The sequence below is a fragment of the Perca fluviatilis genome, chromosome 21 (assembly GCF_010015445.1).
Source record: "Perca fluviatilis chromosome 21, GENO_Pfluv_1.0, whole genome shotgun sequence".
NCBI lineage: Eukaryota > Metazoa > Chordata > Actinopteri > Perciformes > Percidae > Perca > Perca fluviatilis.
The window spans coordinates 16,913,746-16,937,534 of record NC_053132.1 but is presented as its reverse complement, the minus strand read 5'-3'; the positions used below and the strand labels follow the sequence as shown (position 1 = coordinate 16,937,534).

The 23,789-nt window shown below is 44.8% G+C and overlaps 1 protein-coding gene and 1 long non-coding RNA gene across 2 annotated transcripts; one reads left to right on the top strand and one right to left on the bottom strand.

Moving 5' to 3' along the window:
- Positions 1–1,299: 1,299 nt before the first annotated feature.
- LOC120551022 lies at positions 1,300–3,299 on the bottom strand. The gene is made up of 3 exons (XR_005637811.1): positions 3,150–3,299; positions 2,194–2,294; positions 1,300–1,557 (listed from the first exon to the last, which is right to left on the bottom strand). It is a non-coding gene; the product is annotated as an uncharacterized LOC120551022 (long non-coding RNA).
- A 2,857-nt stretch (positions 3,300–6,156) lies between these two features.
- prr12a (proline rich 12a) lies at positions 6,157–23,559 on the top strand. The gene is made up of 15 exons (XM_039788029.1): positions 6,157–6,239; positions 8,041–8,198; positions 8,636–8,797; positions 9,094–13,754; positions 14,177–14,404; positions 14,569–15,256; positions 15,500–15,984; positions 16,286–16,402; positions 16,651–16,784; positions 17,149–17,597; positions 17,743–17,862; positions 18,244–18,341; positions 20,578–20,709; positions 21,207–21,302; positions 22,183–23,559. The coding sequence occupies exons 1-15, from the start codon at positions 6,157–6,159 to the stop codon at positions 22,315–22,317; spliced, it is 7,746 nt and encodes a 2,581-aa protein (XP_039643963.1). The 3' UTR covers positions 22,318–23,559.
- Positions 23,560–23,789: the final 230 nt, after the last annotated feature.

Below are 23,789 nucleotides of genomic sequence, written 5' to 3'. Positions count from 1 at the left end.
TGCATCCAGAAATGCTTGTTACTAACCTAGCTCTGGGGAGCTTATTCCCCGGAGTCCTTATGTTTTTTTTTTTCGCCCAGCATGTTTCCTTGGATTAGGATGGCACCTAAATCATGGTTGCAGCTGTTGCCGTGGTCCTGCTGCGCACCCTGCTATGCCCTGTTACACCCCGCTACGCTCTGCAGTGCCCTGCTACGTCCTGCTACGCCCTGCTACGCCCTGCTACGCCCTGCTATGCTCTGCTGTGCCCTGCTACGTCCTGTAACGCCCTGCAGTGCCCTGCTATGCCATGAACTACCACAACTACTATTTCTAGTCACTGTTCCATTATTTTTTATTGTGAGTATTATTGCCACTGTTCATCACACCCCCAAACCGGCAACATCAGACACCACCTACCAAGAGCCTGGGCCTGTCCGAGGTTTCTCCCTAAAAGGGAGTTTTTCCTCACCACTGTTGCACTAAATGCTTGCTCTTGGGGGAATTACTGGAATTGCTGGGTCTTTGTAAATTATAGAGTGTGGTCTAGACCTACTCTATCTGTAAAGTGTCTTGAGATAACTCGTGTTATGATTTGATACTATAAATAAAATTGAATTGAATTGAAATTGTTTGAGTTTTCCCACAAGCAGTATTTGAAATAAAAGAATTGTGGCAACAAGGGAGTCCAAAAAGCAAAGCTGGGGGAAGACAAATTAGGACAAAACAAGTCTGCAGTTGTTGTGAGGACAAAATGAAGTTTGTCTTATTCATAAACCTGCAAACATACATATATACTTAGTTTTCTTTCACAATTGAATGCCTGACACCTAATGTGAATTTTGTTTCTCCAGAGCTTGGTCCTGAACCTCTCTTTCAGCCGACAGCACCAGGCTCAGCACTCTGTCCTCTAGAATTACACAACAGGTTATACTGTAACATCCAGCTTGTGAGTAAATCCCTTTTGGCTCCTAAACACCTTTTCCTCTCATCTTACTGAGAACAAGGAACTCTGGAAAACTTCTCTTCCAGGTCCTTTCTCCTGTCTACCCTTTGTGCATTCCCACAATCCCCACACTCTTTGCAAGAGCTCAGAATGAAAAAAAGACTTAAATTAGACTGCTTAGGACAGGTACTAATGTGAGGATTAAGCAGAGATTAACAAGCTCTTCTTAATGCCATTAAGAGTAGCTATTCCACATAGAAGCCTATGCTTGGCCAGTGGAGAGATATCTACAGCCAGTACATCTTATATTTTAGAAACATAACAAAAATGACTGATGTAATAACATGTGATTACCAAAAGAAGACAATATACTGTGTGTGGTAAATGGACACCTTTTATATTTATTGTATTTGTGTGCATAAATATGTTACAGTGCATAGGTAAGCAGTGTTATAGTAGAGTCCATAATGGAGTTATGAAATTTGCGAAAAAAAAGGTTCACGTTGACAGAAGTACACTGTATCAGAATCTCAGTATCATCACACCCCTCTTCAGTTTTTCAGATGGTTTGGTCCAGTGCAATAAGCAAGGAAGGGAATACTGGGAAAGAGGAGGACTTTGATAAAGTGAAGCTGTGGTTTAAAAGAATAAATAAAAAAGTTATGAGACTGTAATATCACAGGTATGATAATATGTGACAAAATGGGTGATTCAAATAATCCAAATACAACACAATACAATTTGGCCTCAAAGGTATATTCATCCTACAACAAGACAATCTGTAATATGTAAAATAAAACATGGAAGCTCAAACATTTCACAAAGTCAATAACTTACATGGAGCAGTTTACCAGTAATTTTCAAATAGCCATTTTACAATATCCATTTCTCAACATCCAATTTCCTTTTTTATTTCCTTTTTCTTTTATGATCCGATTTTGAGTTGTACAATTTTTTATTTTTTCATTTTCTCCTTTAAATTTACTAAAATTATCCTCCAAAAGATTCAGTATTCATCTCCTACTAACCTCACTGATGTCATTATTGGTTATCTGCTAGTGAAATCAATAAAATGATGTGACAAAATGGCAAGAAAAAAAATCCCAAAGAAGTAACATCAATTGACAATAGCTTTGAAAGATTGTTAATCTGTAATCTGGTTTGCAAACACAGATTATCTGTGTAAACGCACAGGGTTTATGTTTTATGGTTGTTTTTTTACTCTATTCAGGGAAAAAACTATTCAAAAGTAATTTGTGTGAACTTACATTTTAATAAGATGTCTCATGATCCCTCAGACAGGGTTTTTATACAGGCCTGGAAGGCATCTATTAGATCATTACAGGCCTCCTCTCCCTTCTCTCTGACACTGAAACACAAAGCTGGATTTACAAAACACACTTATCACTCTCTCACATGTAGCTGGGTTATCCTCTTTGGCATATAACATGGTTTCTGTTCAAATTGTGCAACTGGAATGATGTAAAAATGTGGAGATGTGTTAAATAAATAAACACATTAGAAGTCACCTGAAACTGTGTGGAGGACATATCTCTAAATTTAGTCTGCATGTGCATCAGATGGGATTATTACAGTATAGCCTTATAATAAAATATTTCAACTCAAACCCTCACAGCTGCTTTTATCTGCATTTGTCAAAGCTCCACTAACACTAATCACAGCAGCACGTGTACACGCATCCAACATCTGTTGCTTGTTCATGTAACACGAACCAGCAGCCTGGAATGTCCTGGTCGTCGGCAATAGGTCATACATGTGGAAGCCTATTTTAAACCTCAGGTCTATTTTGCTTCTCAAGACATTTATGTTACTGTAAGGGCACTTTTGTACTATGTTAACACTTAGTCCTATGATGTAGAGTGGATTCACTGAAAGTTGTGAACAAGTATTCTACATGAACACTAATTAGACTTAATGATCACCCCACAAGCACTCTTACATGTTAAGCTCAGATGACAAGTTAATATGAATACATTGGATGTCCCTCATATAAGTAATGACTGAGAATGGCCAGTATTTAGTTGGAACCCAAACCCAGTTAATGAATCTTCCTTGAGGACACAAAGTTATACGAGGACACTCTGTACTAGCACTTACACTCACCAAAAACTGTCACACTGGCTGGAGAAAATGTAAAGTATGTATTGTTGTATAAATGCCATTTTCAGCATCTATATTGTACATCATCCCTGTCAGAACTCACCATTTGTCAAAGTCCTCTTTGATAAACTGGCATGGTGCTGGCATACCATCGTGAGAGTCTGGCATTTTGACGGAGAAGAGCTGAAGTTTGTGGTGGTGTTTGCTGCAAGAGCTGCGGTCAAGTATGGTTACAGATTGTTTACAGAGATAGAGGGAGGGAGGGAGCATGACACGGAATGTATGTGTGATGAACTCTTAAGGCTCTGACACAGTGAGCCTTTGCTCCTTTCTTTTAGTTTACCTTTGTCTCTTGATATTCTTTCCCATTTATGTATATCAACCTATAAAATGAAGGTATTCTTAAATGCTTTCAATCCTGTCCTTTGTTTTACTGTCTTTCTAATGAATATGCAGATAGTAGACCTTTTGAGTCAGGCATTATGCATTACAAAGACCTCATAATGCATCTAAAATACTCACTACAGGGAAGGGCCTTTTCCTGAAAAGAGATCGGAAAGCCTGACTTGTTTTACAGTAAACTGCTTTGTTGGTTTAAGAGGTTGAGAGTTGTAGCATTTGTTTCTCCAATAAAATGTCGAATTAGCCTTGAACACGCCGTTAGAAAGGATGCAACGGATAGTCGGAAAATAATCCAGAATGTTGAGGCTTTTTAAAGATAAAAATAAAACCACATGTAGGAAGCATTAGTGATGTTAATCCCTACAGGAACACACATTTGCTTCTTATTTTGAACATCCAACTCATCTAGTCCTGATTGTGTAGTTACATTCATCTACACAGCATACATTTGAGAAGCATTGTGAGGTTTACTTAACTCTGAGTAACTTTCTGTCCCATAGTTCCAAAGAATTTTCATCATACATCATATATATAACGTAATTCATTTACATGTATATAGCTTTTTACTGAAGCCAAAAGGAATACATTTCTCCAATGCTACTCATCAAAATGTATTGTGATTTTTAACATTTTAAGTGATAATTGTAGAATGTTCTAGGCGTATGTGTTTTCTCCTCTAAATAGCAATATTTTTTATAATATTTAAAGAAGGAAATGACAGAAAATCAGAACAATGATAACATGTATTATATCCCATTAAACATATGTATTGTATAATATGATATGCCACTGCCTCATTTTATTCTCTACAATTACAGCTTGTATATAATGCCACAGGGAAAAGTGACTGATTGGTCAAGTGATGTTAAAGTGTTTTTAATTATTTTCGTCAAGGTACTGCTGGTGTCCACTGTGCATATTATAGATATTATAGGACAAAACATGGTATGAAGAAATACAGGAGAAATCTTGTCTCCAATGTTTTGCACATGACACAGTAAATTTTATTTTACCACTAGGGGGCAACAAACACTCATGTACAAATGACAAATGGGCCTCCAGTGTGTGCATCATTACCTGTTAACAAAAGAGATCACATTTAAATTCACATCATTATTAACTTGTTTAGATTCCTGCTCACATATTATAATACTTTTCTAATATTGTCTTGGTTGATGTGTGCAATTGGAGATGGTGACAGGTTAATATGACGGTAAAGCCACTTACAGTGTCTCAGGAAACCCTGGTCAAAATATGAAATATGAGCATGAGCAAAAGCATCTCTGTGTCAGCTCCCAGTGATTCCTCCTCCTTTATAATAACCATAAAACCCAGTGTGCCATCTGCTGGCGTACAAATCAAGTGCACATGAGGTCTGGCAGACAGGTTTTCCAAATAATAAAATTAGCAAATAAAAGGCCTAAAATAGGTCTTGCTATCTTTAGGAATGTTTGCATGTGTAAGGGAGAAAATACCTCCTATTTGTATGCCACTGATTAGAGACAAACTGCAGCCTAATTAAGCATCTGACTGGAGGCAGGAAGTGCCACTGTCTCTCAAACAGGCTGCACAATTCGGATGTGAATTTGCAAAGCGGCTGCTGAAGGCCTTTTTAAATCTGGTTATCACTGGAAATATTTTTGCACTCGAATGCGTCTCAGCCGAACGCGGCGTTCAGTACAAACAGCATTTCTGTTCGTGTAAAATGTAGTTTAAGATAATAATTAGCCTCTAAATAAGATGAAAATCTGAAAAAGCATGCAGGACTGGTTGGCAGACTGAGGGCCGGTGAATGGAGGTCACCGCAGACACAGAGTGAGTCTCAGCGGTGAGATAGAGAGGGGGAGAGGGAGGACGGACAGCGGCCAGCCGCCTTCAAAAATGGCGTCTCCGGAGGAAAATGAGTAAAAAATATTAAAACGAGGCCTGTTTTCTTTACACTTCCTCGTTCGGTATTTATGTTTTTTCGTACTCTGGTTGTATTTCGCCCGGTTCGAGCAAACTCGTCGTCGCTTTTACTTGAATGGCTAAAGAAAGCAGAAATCAGAGGAGCGAGCATTTAGGGAAATAAAGGCAGCCCTGTTTTATTTTGATGCGTCGTTACTGACAGCTAGCATCTGCTGCTAGCCCACAGCTCTGCTCCGGAGGGGGTGGGAACGATTTGTATTCAAAGGAAAAAACGATTTTTAAATTGGGGTTTTTCTTTGCTCGTCTATGGGGAGTGATTGCTACCAACGTGGCCCGTCGATTGCAATCTTTTCTGGTGCTAGCATCGTAGCAAAGACTAGCCCAAAGAAAGGGGAGGAGAGACGGTGAAAAAGGACGCATTCAAATCAAATGTTTATCAGCAATTCGTCCATCACTGGCCAAATCCGCGGCATCTTCATCATGACCATGACTGTTTTTGGACTAAATCTGCATTCGTGGAAATGATAAATGTGAAAGGCGTAGGAAAAGGAGAAAGACTGGCTTTTTTTGGAGGTGGTTGGATTATAACCCCGTAGACCCCCCTCTTTTTTCATCCAGCTTTCTCCTCCTCCCCTCCATTTCTCTTTCAATATGCTGTTTTCCACTCCTGAGGACTTGCTTATGAAACCGGGGAAAATAGCCTGAAACCGAGAACGGGAAAGACTGGATTTTTTTCCGTAATCTGCTCTGCGACGTTCTCGTTGCTTTCGTCCTCATCGCACACATTATACACCACATAAATGGATAGAAATTACCCGGGAACAGGATTTGGTGATTTGGGCGCAGGAGCAGGATGGAGTTACGAGAGATCGGCAAAAGCAAGGTATGCATTGGATTCAGACAATGTGCATGCATCATTGGTACTTTGCAGGACACGGTGTGGCCCATGTAAACAAATTGTCGCCATTGGGTTCATATATAGTGCCATGCCTTGCCATTATGTGCAGTGCATTGTCACCCAAACAGTTTCATAGTAATACTATTATAAACAGGAATAGAGCAGTGTGCGTGTCGTGGGGGTGGGCGGGGTGGAGAAAGGAAAGGTTGGGGATATGAATTGAATGTGATTGACAGACGTGGGTTTTAGGTGGACCTGGCGAGGTGGGGGTATGTCTGGAGCATCCATAGGAATTATTGTTCCTTGTGTGCAGGCCTGGACACAGACCCTGATAGATACAATCATTGGATTTATAGCAACTGCGAAGAGTGCAAACGCAGCAAACCCCCTGACAGACATCAACAAGAAGAAGTGATGCATATAAACCGGGAAGATTCATTTAATGAAACCTGTTATACATGTTAAAGAAAACCGGAAATACAAATATTTTAGTGGCGGTGGTGCCATACTCAAATAAAATTGAGATTGCTAATGCATTTTGCCCAAGCGTGATCTAGATAATTGGTGATGGGTTTTGGATGGTTTATGCTAATTTGCATAATGCAATAAACTGAATATTCCCACTGCATCAAACTTGCATTTTCCTGTTTGTCAAAAAAAAAAAAAACAAGACCATGGTGAATTTATAAGATGATGAAAATTGCCTGGGATGAGCAAGAAAGCTCTGGCTCTCTTTTAGCTTTGCGTTAGCCTGCAAGCTAGCGTTATGTTGCATGGAAGTCAGTTGAGGCCTGTGCTCGCAAGCATCATTGCATATTTAGCTGACCATATTTGAGATATTTTGACCCGTAGTTAGCTGGTTTATCAGAATCGAAAACCACCATGCTCCTATTAGTGATAAGTGATATTTGGCTAAACAAACCTGGCTAGTTGCTGGTGTTTGCATGCAGCTTAGCATGCATTTGCGTCGACTTGCACCATCCAGTTGTTAGCTACATCAACATAATCAATGATTGCAAATAAATTAATCGTTCGTCTTTGGTATATATTGAAAAAAAATGTTTTTAACGTTTCCTATATCTGCACATTGATTACCCATGGTCTTTTTACACATAAAAGACTGGCCTTTCAGTTTGGGCCTAGTCTGCATTTCTACCATAGCTGCTGTGCATTGCTGCTAGGCGGTGCTACCAGCAGCACAAATGCTAGCATGTTATCTGGCCAGCTAGGCAGCCACGCATTTCATCTATCTTTTGTAAAGCTAAGTTCTGCAACTGGCAAATCCTTAGCTTTGAATAAGAAGCATATTTAGTTAGTACATTTATAAATTATGTAATTTTTAGTCTTGTGGGTCCATTTATAATTGCAAATTAATTAACCCGTTATTTTTGCATGACAAATTGCTGGTTTGACAGATTTGCATCTACTGTAATACACTTTGGTGTAATGCCCAAGTTTGTAATTCTGTTGGAATATTGATTGAAAACCATTATCTTCAAATATAGATCGCACTTCTCAGGAATTTTGATTTTTACATGTAAACTGCTGTTGGGAAGTTACATATGGAGACCAAACAAATGAACAGCCTTGAGTTTACATCTGATGTGTGGATTTTAATTAAGCATACATTTGCTTCCATGTCAGATTTTGTGTATTTTAAAAAGGACCCAAGCCTAGACAGTTTTTTTTTTTTTTTTCTCAAGGGTCACATTTTGGGAACAGATTATGTTTTATGTAAATGTGCTCTGAAATTAATGACACTTCACCAACTACCCTTTCTCCGTAGTCTTGTATATGGGAGTTCCAGATCATCCCACCCTGAGTCTGAGCTCCTTCACCGACAAGCCTACGCCACCCCTCACCCTCTGCAGGGCTATGCCACCAATCACCACCCAGGGAGCTCTGGCCAAGGCGGGGCTTGGGGAGCAGCTGGACGGAGTTTGGGTGAGATAAATGTCATACCTTCCATGTCACCACCATAAGGGGCCCCAGCAATGAATTATTATGTCCCTCCATGCAGGTCCTGGTAGATTGTCATTGAAAAATGTGCACATTATAGCTCAACTGAGTTGAAGCCCAAGATGTTTAAGCCCATTCATTCTCATACAGTTTAATGATATTTTAAGGGTTGTTTTCAGCAACAGACGTGGATGTGCTTATAGTTACACTTGCAACTACTGCCGTCCTGATTTAAATTATTTGTATGTGCGACAGCAGGCTCGCCAAATAAACTATGATAAATCTAGATCCTTAAATCGTTTCAGATTATTTTTTTACTGACAACATATTATGATTTCATCTACATCTCTGTAATTAGCTGTTGATATTTGCATTCTTTATCAATTAATCAATTTTCATGGTTCTGTCTTTCCATCCCAAAGGTCTGTCGGGGCTCTTTGACACTGGCCTGCACCATGCCAGCCCCTCTGCCCCCGATGCCTCCGTCATGAATTTGATCTCAGCCCTGGAGTCTCGGGGTCCCCAGCCTCCGCCCTCTGCCTCCTCCCTTCTTTCCCAATTCCGCACGCCATCCTGGCAGACAGGTGGGGCTGTGTTAGATCTTTCCTCATGTGTTGACATTCAAAAAGGCCCCACAGTCAATATGACATTTGAAGAACCTCCCAATGTTTAGCTGCATTATAATTCTGGCGGTGTTGCTATATTAGCATTTTAATATACCATTTAAGCATTTTACTGTACTCGTCAATAGTCTTACTCTAGAATACTTTTATAATACTCCTTTCTTGTTTTCATTATTTCATAATAATTATAATTTCATTTAAATGATAGCTTTATAGATACTGAGTAATTTTCCAATATGTCTTCCTTTTCCTAACAGCGATGCACACACCTGCTCCTCCTGAACTATTCATCTCCGGAGCCCTTCCTGGCTCTGGCTCCTTCCCCTCCTCCTCAGCTCTCTCAGCCTATCAGCATCCTGCATCCTTCTCTGGCCGCTCTTTCCCTACAGCCTCCCTTTCCCTCCAGGACACGCCCACGTTTAGTCCCACATCTAATGGCCTCCTCTCCCCACATGACCCCCTACTACACATCAAGGCCCCTTCCCAGTCTAGCCTGGGTTTTGATAGACTCCTGTCCTCGCAGGGTGCTGCAGCAGCTGCCTATAGGGGCAGCCAGGATCCCACGAGTGCCACATCAGCCCAGGCGTCCTCTGCCAGGCACCTGCAGTCACACCAGTTCAACCTGCTGTCATCACAGCTCCAGGACCAGTCGTCCCAGCTGTACAATGCATCAGTCTTTTCCTCAGCCCAGCCCCAGCCTCAGTCCCAGTCCCAGTCCAATTCGGCTCAGGAACGGGCTGTTCCCCGGCAGGACAGCGTTATCAAGCACTACCAGCGGCCCACGCCAGCTCAGTCACAGCTCTCATCCTCTGCTGCCCACTCCCTTCAGCACTACCTCAGCTGTGGAGGGGCGGGGTACCAGCAGATTGCCACCCACCACAGGCATGCTGGCCTTTCCTGCAGCCCACTGGGTGACCAGAGCCCCTCATCTGACCACAAGTCAACCTCTCGCACTGAGCAGTATCGGCCAATCATCCAGCCACCCTATTCCTCCTCCTCCTCGTCTTCTTCCTCAGCTGGGAAAGGTACCAAAAGCAGCTCCAGCAGTGGCTATTCTTCTGCCAGTTCAGCGTCATCCTCAAGAACTCCCCACACACCCCCTTCTGCTTCCTCTACCTCCTCTTCATCCTCATCTTCTTCTGCCACCTCTGGGGCTCATCCTTCCAACTCAATCCCCACCTCCAGCTCCAGCGCAGCCCCTTCCAGGCAGCAGCCACCCCCTCAGCCAGCGCCTCCTCCCCCAGCCCCACAGCAGCCACCTGCCACCTCCACTTCAGCCCCCCAGTCTCTCTCCAAATCTTGCCTCTCAGGCTATGGTTCTCCTGTGCCCCCAGTGAAGACTCCCAACTCTGCTCTTACTGGTCAGACCCCACCCCAGCAACAGACACAATCATATTCCCCTAATCAGCCCCCTACTTCCCACCTGGCTCAGTCCTACGGAGGCTTTAGTTCACCACAAGCCCAAGACCTGAGCTCAGGTACAGGTGGAAAAGGCTATGGGAGTTTAGGAGGGCGAAGCCAGTCATACCCCACTGATATATATGGAGCTGACTCCGCCTATGGTTCACTTCCATCCTCTCTGGGTGGAGCTGGAAGCCCATCATTAGGCTACGGAGCCCCAGGTCACTCCCCTGCCCTTTTAAGGTCAAGTGGTTCATCAGGCAGTGGAGCATCTGGGGGAGGAAGCAGTAGCGGCGCAGGAAATGGGAACTCTGGGTCAGGAGGAGGAGGGGGGAATAGTATGACCAATGAGAGAGGTGGAGGTGGTAGTGGTGGAGGGTCTTATCATATTCCAGACTCTAGCCCCTCTCCATCAGGCAACTCGGGCATCATCCGTCCAGGGTTGCACTCCCCAGCGCCCAGCTGCCCCACACAATCTCCAGGAGGTCCAGGGTCTAATAAATATATTTCTTCAGTTCTCTCCCCCACCTTCCTAGCCTCTCCACAGGGTTACCCTGACACTAGAGGTCCAAGCTCCCAACCTCAGTCCTATCATTCCACCTCTTCCAAAACAAAGGACACTTCCATGCTAGGAGTGGGCTCTCAGAGATCACAAGAGGAAGTAGATGACGACGATGAGTTCTTGATCCAGCACCTGCTGCAGGCACAAGCAAGTCCCGCTCCCCAGGCTGCTCATCACCATCCTCAACAACAACCCCAACAGACATCCCAACAAACACAGCCTCAGCCCCAATCAGTGCCCCCAACCACTGATTCAGGCAAAGGGCTGAGTTATGACATGGATAAGAGCTCTGAGGAGAGGTACCACCCCCAGAGTGTCATACGTACCCACAGTGCCACATCTACTGGTAACGCAGGGTCTGGAGCGTCCATCTCAGGGCTGGAAAACCAGCTGGAGATGTCACTAAAGAAGCAACAACATCAACAACAACAACAACACCATCATCAACAGCAACAACAACAGCAGCAGCAGCAAAGGAACGAGAGGTCTGTTGGAAGCAGCAGGGGCAGTGGAGGAAGAGGCAGCGCTGAACAAGTGCACTCCCATCTCCATCACCATGACAACCTAGGCTCGGTTGTCCACTATGGGCGCGGTGACCCGTACAGTCAACACTCCCTTGCTCCCCAACACTCCTCACATGGTCAGCATGTGTCCTCGCACTCACAGATACCGTCCCACACCCAAATGGAGCTCCAAAAGAAGCCACAGGAGCGCGCTGAAATCCCTTATCCTCGGAAAACACCGGAGGTCCAGCAACAGCATTCCCAGTCTCAAGCTGCTGCCTCCCTCATGGACTCTCCCACTGATCAGTCTCGTCAGCCACCACATCTGCTACAGTCAGTGCTGTCCCACACCACCCGCAACAAACTTGAGCCTCATCAGCAGCACCACAAGATGGACTCTCACCAACAACATCAACAACAGCACCACAAAATGGACTCTCATCGGCAACATCAGCAACACCCAAAAATGGACTCCCACCCTCAGCATCAACAGCACCATAAAATAGACTCTCATCCCCAACAGCAGCAGCACTCTATTAGTCAACAGCAAGCTGTAATGGAAGGCGGTGGGACACTTGGCTCAAGTAAACACCAGGCTCAGTCTCAGTCCCAAACCACCCAGCTCCAGCTTCAACTCCAGTCCCAGGCTTTGGAGGTGGCAGCGGCTCACTACAACCATGGGCCCCCTCCACATCAGCATGAGCAGAGCCAGGTTAAACAACGGTCAGTGGTGTCTTCTTTGGACATGCTGGAGCGCTCCCTTTCTCAGACCTCCAGCACAGATGTAGCTGTTGCCGAGGACCGACGCGGTGGAGCAGGCAGCGGGGGAAGGAGTGGAGGTAGCAGTGAGCGCCACAGACAGCAGCAGGAGCAGCAGCAGAGGCAGCACCCATCCCACCATCACTCACAGCAACACTCAGCCTCTGAGCTCCACTCCTTCCTCTCGGAGCCCGATATCGGCTTATCCACCCCGCCTCACATGCACCACCTTTCTCAGCACCACCCGCAGCAGCAACAGCAGCACCCCAGCTCTCAACACCAACAAACCCACTCTCACCACCCTCACTCTCAGCAGCCCCCACACCCTCACCACATACCCCCACCATCTGCCTCAACCCACTCCCAGCCTCAGCCTGACCCACAGCAGCCACTCTCATCCCAGCTCACCCCTCAGCAGAGCCAGCTGGACCAACAGCGTTCCGAGCAGCACCAGTTTGACACGGTCAGTCCAGTGGAGAAAGCTGACCAGAATCAACAAAGTAACCGCTTTGTACCCCTAACTTCCATCTGCTTCCCGGACTCCCTTCTTCAGGATGAGGACCGCTCCTTTTTCCCAGGAATGGAAGACATGTTTTGTGCAGAGGACTACAAGTCAAGCTGTGCTGGAGGTGCAGGACCAGGACAGGAAGAGATGAATGAAAGCCACACTGGCCAAGAGGGAATGGATTCCATGAAAGGTGGACAGGGGGGAGGTGGAGCAGGGGGAAGTAGTGGAGCTAGCTATGACATAATGGGTCACCATGGTGGAGATCAAGGTTATGAACCTTACTGTCATGGTCTGGAAGAACCCAGCAACAACACCATGACTCTGGATCTAGACTCCCTTAAAACCCACGAGCTCCCATCCACTGTGAACACTGAACAGCTAGGATTGATTCAGTCCCAGGCCCCAGCTATGGGCATGGGCTCCAATACTGCTGCTCCCAACAACTCAGGAGCTAAACTGTCTTCTGGGCCTGGAGGAACTAGCCAAGGAGCTGGTTCTGGAGGCCTCCAATCTCCCATTTTCTGCTCATCACGTCCCAAGAAACTTCTGAAGTCCAGCTCTTTCCACCTGTTAAAGGAGCGCCGGGACCCCAATACACTGCCGAAGAAAAGTTATGCTCAAGAATATGAGTTTGAAGATGATGAGGATAAAGCTGACCAGCCAGCTGACATCCGGTTGAACAGCCGGAGGCTCCCGGACCTATTGCCGGACTTGGTGTCGAGCTGCAGAAAGGGGGGAGGAGGAGGAAGTGGCTCACTCAGCCCTCTAATGAGTGACATTGACTTTTACCACTCCTCTGGCTACTCCGCTATGGGTTCACACTCTCTTCTGCCTCAGGATGGACCCAAGAAGAGGGGCCGAAAGCCCACTAGACCCAAGAGAGACGGCCCCCCTAGGCCAAGAGGCAGGCCTCGCATTCGCCCGATGCCTGAGCCCTACACTCCACGAGGGATGATGGGGGAGATGGGTGGAACACCAACAGGAGGGGGATTTAGTGTGGAGGGACGAGGTAGGGGTAGGGGCCGTGGAAGCCGAGGTAGAGGACAAAGGAGGGAGGATATGTACATGGAAATTAGCGGGAAGGAGCAGGATCAGATGCACCACCATCACCTCCATCAGCAGCAGCCACAGCAGCTCCATCACCAGCCCCAACAGCAGCTGCACGAGCCAATTCCTCCTCTGAAGGTCAGTGACATTCAGTCTAGAAATGGCTTGTCATTTATGCACAACAAATGCTAGTTATTCAAGCTTGACATGGTGCCTTGGGTATCCTTTTGCAAAAAACCCAGATACAACAAGAGGTTTACATATGAGCCCTTTCTTTGAATTAGTAGATCTGCTTGTGTGGTGGAAAGGAGAGTCCACCAATACCTGCAGTTTTTTTTTTTTTTATTTTTTGTGTTCTCTATGCATGGCCATGTGCCTGCTGAGGGTCGTAATTTTTTTCTCTCTTGCTCTACTTTGTCACTCTTTTTTTATTTTCAAAATAATCATATTGAAATTGCATTATTTAAATGCTAATATTTGAAATTAACTTCCCCTCCTGGTTTCCTAGTTTTTTTTTTTTTTTATAAATCTTACGGTTTTCTTCCTTTCATTCATTTTAGATCAAGCTACCAATTGGTACCCTGTCCTCATCCGATGCCTTGCTGAGGACGGACTCCTTGTCTGGCACGGACCCTGCTTTGTCGGACGGCTCAGTGGGCTCCGCTCCATCACTTGGTTTAAGTCCTGGACCCCCCTGCAACACTGAAAGCAACAGATGTCAGGACAAGAACAAGCAGAAAAACCAGATGATGAGTGAAGGAGTGGATGATGAGGGGCTGGAGGAAAGGGTAAGAGCTACATGATTATTATAAGTTCAGCAAAAAATGCTAAAAAAAAAAAAAAGTTGCATCAAGATGAATTTTAAACTGATTGTATTCCAATTTTATTGCATTATAATTGTTGAGTTCACTACTTTAGTGGTGGTAAGTCTCTCTTTTGTTTTTACTTCTAGGGCGAGGAGAAGGACTCTGAGTCCAAGGCCGGCTTCGTCGCTTCATTCTTGGACTTCCTCAAGACAGGGAAGAGACCTCCAGGCTTGGACATCTCGCCAGGAATGGAACCCGACAATGGTGAGACCTCACCCTGTAAATCGGGAGGTTTGCGCCCGCTCTCTCCCGCACCTCCTCCTCCACCACCGCCACCTCCATTCGGGGACAGCGAAGGGAACGGGGGTCTGGCTCTGGGCAACTGCCCCAGCCCCAAGCGCTTGGAAGATGAGCTGAAGAGGAACCTGGAGACCTTGCCCTCGTTCTCCTCTGATGAGGAGGACTCGGTTGGAAAGAACCAGGACCTCCAGAAGAGCATCTCCTCAGCCATTTCTGCTCTGTATGACACTCCTCAGCTAACGTCTAACATCCAAACCCCGCTACCTCCTTCCCCTCCCCAGCCTCAGGCTACCCAGTCCCCACTTACTCCCACACTGCAGCCCCCCACACTTAGCCCACAGCCTACCATGCATACGCCTCACATCTTGCCCCAGTCCAACGAACCTGATGTCCTCCAGCCAGAAGATAGAGACATGGATGAGAACAAAGAGGAGGAGAATGAGGAGGAGAGGAGCATAGGAGGAGATGAAGAGAGTGACATGACAGAGGAGAGAGAGCCACAGCTGGAAACCCTGGGTACCCCCAATCTCGATGGTAAGGCTGAGAGTTAGCTTTTTATTCATCTCATTTTCTTGCACATTGATTTTTCTACAGCTCACCTTAAGAAAATTAATAATTTCCCCCTCAGACTGAGCTATTGCTGTGTTTTTTTTTTTGTCTAATAAAATGTCCTCATTATGTATTTGTTAAAACATTAATCTGATTCAATTTTTGTGGCTGTATTAACCTTGTGGTAAAATTGACCTTAACCTCAATCTTGCCCTTCTTTCCTTCCAGCACCCCTCCCTGAGATTCCTCCAGAGCAAGAAGCTCCTGAACCTCCCTCTGTCCCTCCATCTCCCGCCTCATCCTCATCTCCTTCTCACTCCCCCCTCCCTCCCCTCTCACTCCCCTCACCCCTGCCTCCACCAGAGGAACAACAGGAGAATTCCCAGCCTCCAAGCCCCGTGGCTCCCACATCCCCCTCTCCGCCACCTCCCCCATCCGCCACTCTCCCTCAGCCTGCCACTCCGCCTCCTCCGACTTCCCCTCCTCCACCATCTTCAGTTCAGAAGGAGTCTCCCATGCCATCTCCAGAGTCCCCCGCCTCTCCTGAAGAGCCCCCCGCTCCTAAGATCACCTCACTGCACCTTGCCCAGAAGCAAGAAGATGCTGCCATCGCTGGAGAGAGTGAGGAGGATGAGAGCGAGAGTGGAGGCGAGGGCATCTTTAGAGAAAGGGACGAGTTTGTGGTACGGGTGGAAGACATTCGAACTCTCAAGGTATTTGCAGGAAATGTGTGTTGTTTTCTGTGTTACTGATGGTTACCGAATCAAAGTACGTTGTTTTCCAAAAATAGAAAATAGTTGCTTGCTTTCTAGTGAAGAGGCAACAAACTGAATCAACAAATCATTACACTGATACGTAGGTGTCAGTACAGGCAGAAAATAGTGGAATCTAAGAAATGGACAAGGAAAACCGCATTAGGGAAAATCACTTTAATTTGTAAATTAACTTGAAAGTTGAGTACCTCAGTAGCTGGCAAATTTTATACGTAACTGTGCGTCATGTGTTTGTGCACAGCTGGCCCTGCAGATGGGCCGTGAGCCTCCACCCATCTGGAGGGTGCAGAAAGCCCTGCTGCAGAAGTTCAGCCCAGAGATCAAAGATGGACAGAGACAGTTCTGCGCCACAAGCAACGTGAGTTCCCCCACAAGCCCTCAGTCATCTAACCACATCTGCAAACAGTCAACACTTTTCACAGTCCCAGCTACATCCTACTATATGTGAAAATGTGTAATGTAGGTTGCTACATTGCTAGCTGATAGATGGATAGATTGATTGATTGATTGATTCATTCTCACACACCATATTGTCACTGTGTCGTCAGTCAAATTAATGACACTGAAAGTCGTGCTATTGTGTAATTAATTCTGTTTCTGGCACAGTATCTTGGCTACTTCGGAGATGCCAAGAGGCGATACCAGCGAATCTATGTCAAGTTTCTGGAGAATGTCAACAAGAAAGACTATGTCAGAGTCTGCTCTCGGAGACCTTGGCGCAGAGCCACACCTGCTCTAAGGTACCAATATTTTCCATAAAATAAAAATCCAATTCATAATGAATTAAGACTTGCTAGATTTATTTTGCATACAATCACTATGCCCAGATCAGGGAATACAAGTGGCCCAACTGACAGCTGTGGTAGTTGACTCGATTTACCAGTTGATTTAGGTTCCAACCCTCAACTGTGGTCCTGAACTGTGTGTGTGTGTGTGTGTGTGTGTGTGTGTGTGTGTGTGTGTGTGTGTGTGTGTGTGTGTGTGTGTGTGTGTGTGTGTGTGTGTGTGTGTGTGTGTGTGTGTGTGTGTGTGTGTGTGTGTGTGTGTGTGTGTGTGTGTGTGTGTGTGTGTGTGCGCCTGCCTGCCTTTCTTCGTGTATCATAGACGCCAGCCCCTACCCAGAATGGCTTCCCCTCCTGCCACCCAGGTGCCACCAAAAGTAGAGAAAGAGGAGCGAGTGGCTCCACCAGTCCAGCGTGAACAGAGGGAGAAAACAAGAACCACAACAACAAAAGAACAACGGGAGAAGAAGGAGGTTCCAGCTGCTGTGCCCAAAGCGAAGGAGAAAGAGAGGGAGCCTGAGAAGGAGAAGCGAGTACAGCCGCAGCAGGACAAGGTGGAGAAACGTACCACGGCAGCAGAGCGAGGTAGAGCAAAGGAGGAAAAGAAAGCGGTGGAGAGGAAGGAGAAGGAAAAGGCAGAGCGCCCACCCAAGTCCAAGCCGGCCAAAGTGAAGGCAGAGCCACCGCCCAAGAAGAGGAAGAAGTGGCTGAAGGAAATACCTTCATCATCTGACTCAGACTCATCGGAGGAGGCAGCTAGTGAGAATGAAAGTGAGATGGTATTTTGGTTCTTTGTGCTCCCATTTTGCCATTAGAAGTCAATTTAATGGAGTTACAAAGCAGTTTCTAATTTTTTATTTTCATTACCATGGTAGAAGGTTTAAACTCTTTTTTTTTTTTTTCCCCGTCCGCTCAGTGCCAGTGAAGGGCGGAGTGAACAACCGTGCCATGAGGGAGATGTTCAGGAGCTACGTGGAGATGCTGGTCAGCACAGCCCTGGACCCTGACATGATCCAAGCCCTGGAGGACACTGACGGTGAGAACCGCACACACTGCCTCCTCAGCATGTTTACAATTAAAGCTTCCTTTTAAAAAGGAGGTGTGTTTGCAAGTATGAGATTAGATAAAATGATGGCATTTTCTTCAAGTTGCTTCAGTTATCTGTGTGCAGTGTGGGCAGGTTAAATAAACGTCACCACTGACAAGTAGCAACTGCCAAGTTTCAGTTCAAGCCATCCAGCGGGACAAACGGAGCTTACTGATAGTAAGATAGTGGTTTTTAGTAATCCAAATAAACAAGGTGTGGCAGGATGAAGGAAAGCCCTGGGAATACTGAATCTGCCCTTGGTATTTAAATGATTTGCAGCTACATGAATGATGACTAATGAAACTTCCTGTCATCCTGATTGCCCACCAGATGAGCTGTACCTCCCACCGATGAGAAAGATTGACAGCATCCTCAGCGAGCAGAAGAGGAGGTTGTTGAGGAGAGTCAGCATGAGCTCTCAGCACCAGGTAATCTGTCCTGAATGTTCTCTCTCTCTCTCTCTCTCTCTCTCTCTCTCTGGCATTTGTGACTGAAATAATGTAATGGTGGTTTCAGTGCTGAAACAAGCAGTAGAGAAATTGGTAAGTCAATTAACAGTCAGTTAATTTACAACAATAATTGACTAATCAATTTTAGTCATTTATCATACAAAAATGTCTGTTTGTAGCTTGTCAGGCGTGAGAATCTGCTGCTTTCTTGAGGCTCTGACACACCAACCCTGATCAGTCGGACTGATCGGTCGGCTCCCGTCTCTCAAAAAAGTGCCTCGGAACACACCGAAGCAACGCTGACTTGAGCGTACGTTCTGCGCGTGCGCAAGACATAATGGCCCTCATTTATCAACCTAACGTAGAAACCAGCGCAGATATGAGCGCAGAAATGATCTTACGACCGGCTTCACGTGTGATTCATGAAACGTTCGTATCACACCAATCGGAGCGTAAGAATGGTCGTACATTGATAAATGCAGCGGCTGGAAACTATCGTAATTTAAATATCACGCCCCAATATATTCTCGGTTTTGAGGCCTCGCCCCTACAATTTACGACATGGCGAGAGGTAATCCGGCTGAGAAGCGGCACTTTTCAGAGGTGGAGACTGAAACCCTGATATCTAAGGTTCATTTGCACTAACGTGTGTACTATTTGGCAGCCTGAAAACTGGTAGGCTATTAAAGGCTGTAGAAAGAGTGCGTAATGGAAAGAGATCACTGATGCGGTCAACAGTGTTGCCGTAGTAAATCGTACTCCAGCTGAAGTTTATTTAATTTATACATGCTTGACATATGTATTCTATAGTCCCAATTATAGGCTTATATTGCAATCTCTTAGGCCTACATGTAGGTGTACTTATATTTAAATAAACACACGGTAGCGAGTTTATGCAGTGTCTTTTATTTTTTTTCATGAAGCAACAGCTGAGGGAGAGCGCGTGTCCTCCGCCCCCCGTGCTGGACCACCACCTCGACCCTGTCTCCTGACAGCACAGGGACTGGAAAAACAAGCCGAAATAACTCGGTCAATGGCAGAAATACATCATTCACTCGAAAGAGAAACAAAAACCTGAAGAATAAATAAAAATGTTGTGCATCGTCATGTTTCCTGTATTGAATATCATTGCCAAACATAACACTATAGGCTACCTTTTTAAAAGCGAGGAATAATATCCTGTCTCATTTGTATAGCCCCCAGTTGGGGCTGTGCTGGTCACTGCTCTCTGGGCATCGGGTCATCTGGCTCCATCACTACATGTATGGCACCGTGTTTTCCTGCGCGATGTTGTGCAGAACCCCACAGGCTAAAACAATGTTGCAGACCGGCACATAGAGGTCTTCTAAAAGAGCCAGATCTGCCATTGCTGATAAGTGATCAACTGATGACTTCTCCTTCTCCTGTTAAACTGATTATATGCTGCACCGCAAGTCCACACTGACTCCAAAACTTGCGTACACCAGTTCAGACCAGACGTGAGATCTTTTCGCAGCCTACGCTCACGTTCAACTTGATAAATGCTGAGCTTTGCGTAAGAATCGGCGTACGCCCGTCCTACGCCTGTTTTAGGTCGTACGCACGTTTCATAAATGAGGGCCAATACGTCTCCATAACAGCAGGCGGCGCTAATCAGTATTGTCTCCCAAAAAATGAAAACCGGAAATGACAGAACATCTCTCTAGACCTAGTAAACACAGAGCACGCTGTCGTCAGTCATTGTTTTCATCAGAGAGTGTTGATGGTAGTCAAGAAGGATCGTTGTCATTACTCGCTGAACGGAAGAAAATACGATGGCCACTAATAAGAAGATACTGGCGTTGTCGGCTCTCAGGCTTCTTCTTGTGGAAGAAGCACTGATTCGCTAGTCAGGGGCTAGCACTCCACCAATTAGATTGGTCATTGAGTCCGACTGTCCACTGGCCGATTCAACAAGTCAAATCGGCCAAAATGAAGGCCGACGGCTCCTCCGACTGACGACGGCACGGAACACACCAAACGGACTCGAGTCACCGACCTCGCCAGACTGTCCGACGGCCGATAATAGGGTTGGTGTGTCAGAGCCTTTAGCCGTTTGCTTATTTTTTATTTTTTTCTTCTTCATTTCATCTCATTGTATATACTAGGAGGATCATTTTTAAAACTCAAGTACAAAAATCTCTTAAGATATCTTGTTGTCAGTCTCTGACCTTTTCTTGTGTCTCTCCCCTGACAGGAGATCCTGCATGCTTACCCCCAGATCATTGTAGACCCCCTGGACTCAGGAGTGGTGAGGGTGCGGCTAAGCGGGGATGCTTACAACCGCAAGACCCTCAACAGAGTCAAAAAGTCCCTGCCTAAACCACAGGTAGGTGTTACCAGTGTTCAGAGGGTTAGGAGTGTCTGGACATCCTTAATAGATAATTCAATGTATTTTAAAGAAACTGTTATGGTCAAAAAATATGCCTCTGCTAAGGAATATCCTTAGGTCATTTTATTTGAGTTATCAAATATTCATACACTAACGGGACCTCTATGGATCCTAGAAGGAGAGCTTTAGCCTATAACCAGGTGATTTTTTTTATTTTTCTGGGTGACACCGAAACCACGGCAGCATCCGCAAAATTTACCATTGCAGTAAAAAGCTCGGCAGTGAAGGGTGGGTGACGAGGGATCACTGAGAGCAGAGAAACAATAGCAGCTTCCCCTCTTAATACCTGCTGCGAGTTTCCTCTTTCACTCTTTCTTACGTGGAACTGAGAATAATAATTCGCTGCAGCTTTATATTTTTCTGTTTTCCTTTAATTTGTTAAAGTCGATCTTAATCTGATTTCCATTTATTTATTTTATTTATTTATTTTCTAGGACCTTAAATTGTCATCGGAGACGTATCGGATCTACAGTCTCTTCCACTCCCTGCATCACTATAAATACCACACCTTCTTACAGTGCAAGAAAGAGGTAAGCAAGCATGTTTCTAGTATTGGTATGCGCTGCAGTCATCTTTTGTCAAGATTTTGTCAAGATTTTGTAATTTTGGAGTTTAAGCTAGTGATAGACAGATTTTATCAGCCGGCCGATATATCGGGCCGATATTTGCGTTTTTACGTGCATCGGCCAAAATGCGGCTGCTGCGCTCGCCGATAGTTTTTATTTTTTTTAGGCATTATTTACAGACAGGCGTCCACAGGCAGTCTGGCAGGCTTCCAGCACCATGGCAGTCTTAAATTACAAATCAAGCACTTCATTTCAATGGCTACTTTTCAGGTTTATTGTTTTCTTAAATTATTTAAATGTGTTGACAAAGGACATGTGATGACCTGATCATATCTGTCTTATAACATGTCAGCAAGCAATGCATCATCAAGGCTGTGTTGTAGATGTTGATGAAAGCCTTTTACCCTTGCACAGTTAACCATATGCAGCGCACCCATCCATATGATGCACATTGCACACATAATTTGGGTGATATGAATGTACGATGATTGCAGAAGTGACACTGATCTGTTTTTGTTAGTTTTAAAGAAATGGCAGAGCAGATTCTGAAAACAAATCCAGTGTGGCAGGGTTTACATTTTTATGATGTAAATTGAGGGAGCAAAAGCAGTATCTGCTCCAAATATCGGCTCAAGGAAATTATGAAAAAAAAAAACGTATCGGTCGTTCTCTAGTTTAAGCTGTCACTCCAAACATGCTCAATATAACTCCTCAAATATACTGTGCGGTAAAGCACAAATTTTATAGGCAAAAAAGAAAGCATATGCATGCTGGCTCTGTGTAGTCTAAGCCACTGGTTTGAGTTTTGGTTTCACAATTGTCTGTTTCCGTCGCACTTTTCCAGACCAACACCATTGAGCAGGCAGCTGAGGACCCGGGCCAAGAGGAAGTGGTGCAGCAGTGCATGGCCAACCAGAGCTGGCTGGACACTCTCTTCAGCTCCTTCATCGAGCTGCTCACGCTCAGCACCAAAGCCTGAGTCCACCACAAAAATAAAGAGACAGACAGAGAGAGAGAGAGAGAGAGAAAATGGACTGACGCAAAAGGATAAAAAAAAAAAAAACTTATCAAAATGAAGATACAAAAACGGAAAGAAATGGATCCTACTGTACAGCCCCCTGACCCTCTCAGAATCTTAAAGATCTGAGGATGAATTTTTAAGGCCCTTGACGAACATAAGGGGGTCTGTTGACGTGACCTCGGACACTGGCGTCTGTTCTTTTTCTTGTTGTTTATCACAGACTAAAGAATTGTCTTACTTTGTGAAAAGGGGGGACCCCACCGGAGACCGTTGGTGAAAAGGGAGCGACGCAAACTGGAAGGACAAAGAAGAGGAGCCGTCACGCCAAGTCAACGGAGGAGCCTCTGAGATCTTGTAAACTGTGTGTCATGAAGACAATGATTCAAAAGAGAAACTATTACCACTTAGTTTTTACATAAATTATTTTTTTGAAGACTAACATCAGCTGTTGGCTTTTGAAAAGAGTGGAAGAGGGTGAGAATGCTTTTTAAACTGCGTGTAGAGTGTGCCGTGAGCAGCGTGAACATGGATAGAAACAAAATGTTTTTAAACGCTCTCTCTCTCTCTCTCCCTCCCTCTCTCCCTCTCCTGCGCTATGTGAAGGGCAGCACCAGTCAGCTGTGTGATAATATATAAACACATTTTTATTATTTATATGAGGAGGTTTTTAACTTAAACTCTCACAAGCGCTGGGTTGCTGCCCTAACATTTAAAAAAAAAGTCTTTTTATTTTCCACAGGATCAGTATACAGTCGTAACCCACATATCCAAGCCGTCTTTCCCTCTATACAAAAGAACAGATGGCGAGACAGAAATATTGTATCAAATACAGTGGGTGTAAAATAACAGGGGAAAAGTAAGAAAAGAAAAAAAGAAGAGAACGGGGAGAATCTATTTGAAACTTAACATTGTTGTGCTTCAGTTCAATCATCAGTCATGCAGGTGCAAAGAAAAAGAAGTAAACTATCCATTTCCCATGTGGGAGGAAGGAGTATAAATAAGTAATATTTAAAGAGGAAATAGTCATTTCATTTTATCATTTGATGTTTGTGCATACTATGACTTATTTTGAAAACAATCTAATTTTCCATAAAAAAAGGAAAAAAGGTGTGTAAATATTGTACAGTTCTTGATGAAATTCTTTGTCCTTCTGTACATTAACTCCTGTATTTGAGAAACAAATAAAATCTGCAAAGAACAGTGTGTGTGTGTGTGTGTGCGCGCGCGCGGGCTTGCGCGTTCTCTGTACTCACTAAAGTTTTAATACACGCATCCTACTAACGTGTTTGTGACATCACAACAAAAGCCAGTTTCAATTTGCAGAAAGTGTATGTGGAAACTTGAGACCTCCAGCAAATAAACACTGAAAATGTACTGTTTGTTTTAGCGAAGTAAGAGACATGTAGGTGTAAGAGCCTACTGGATGCATC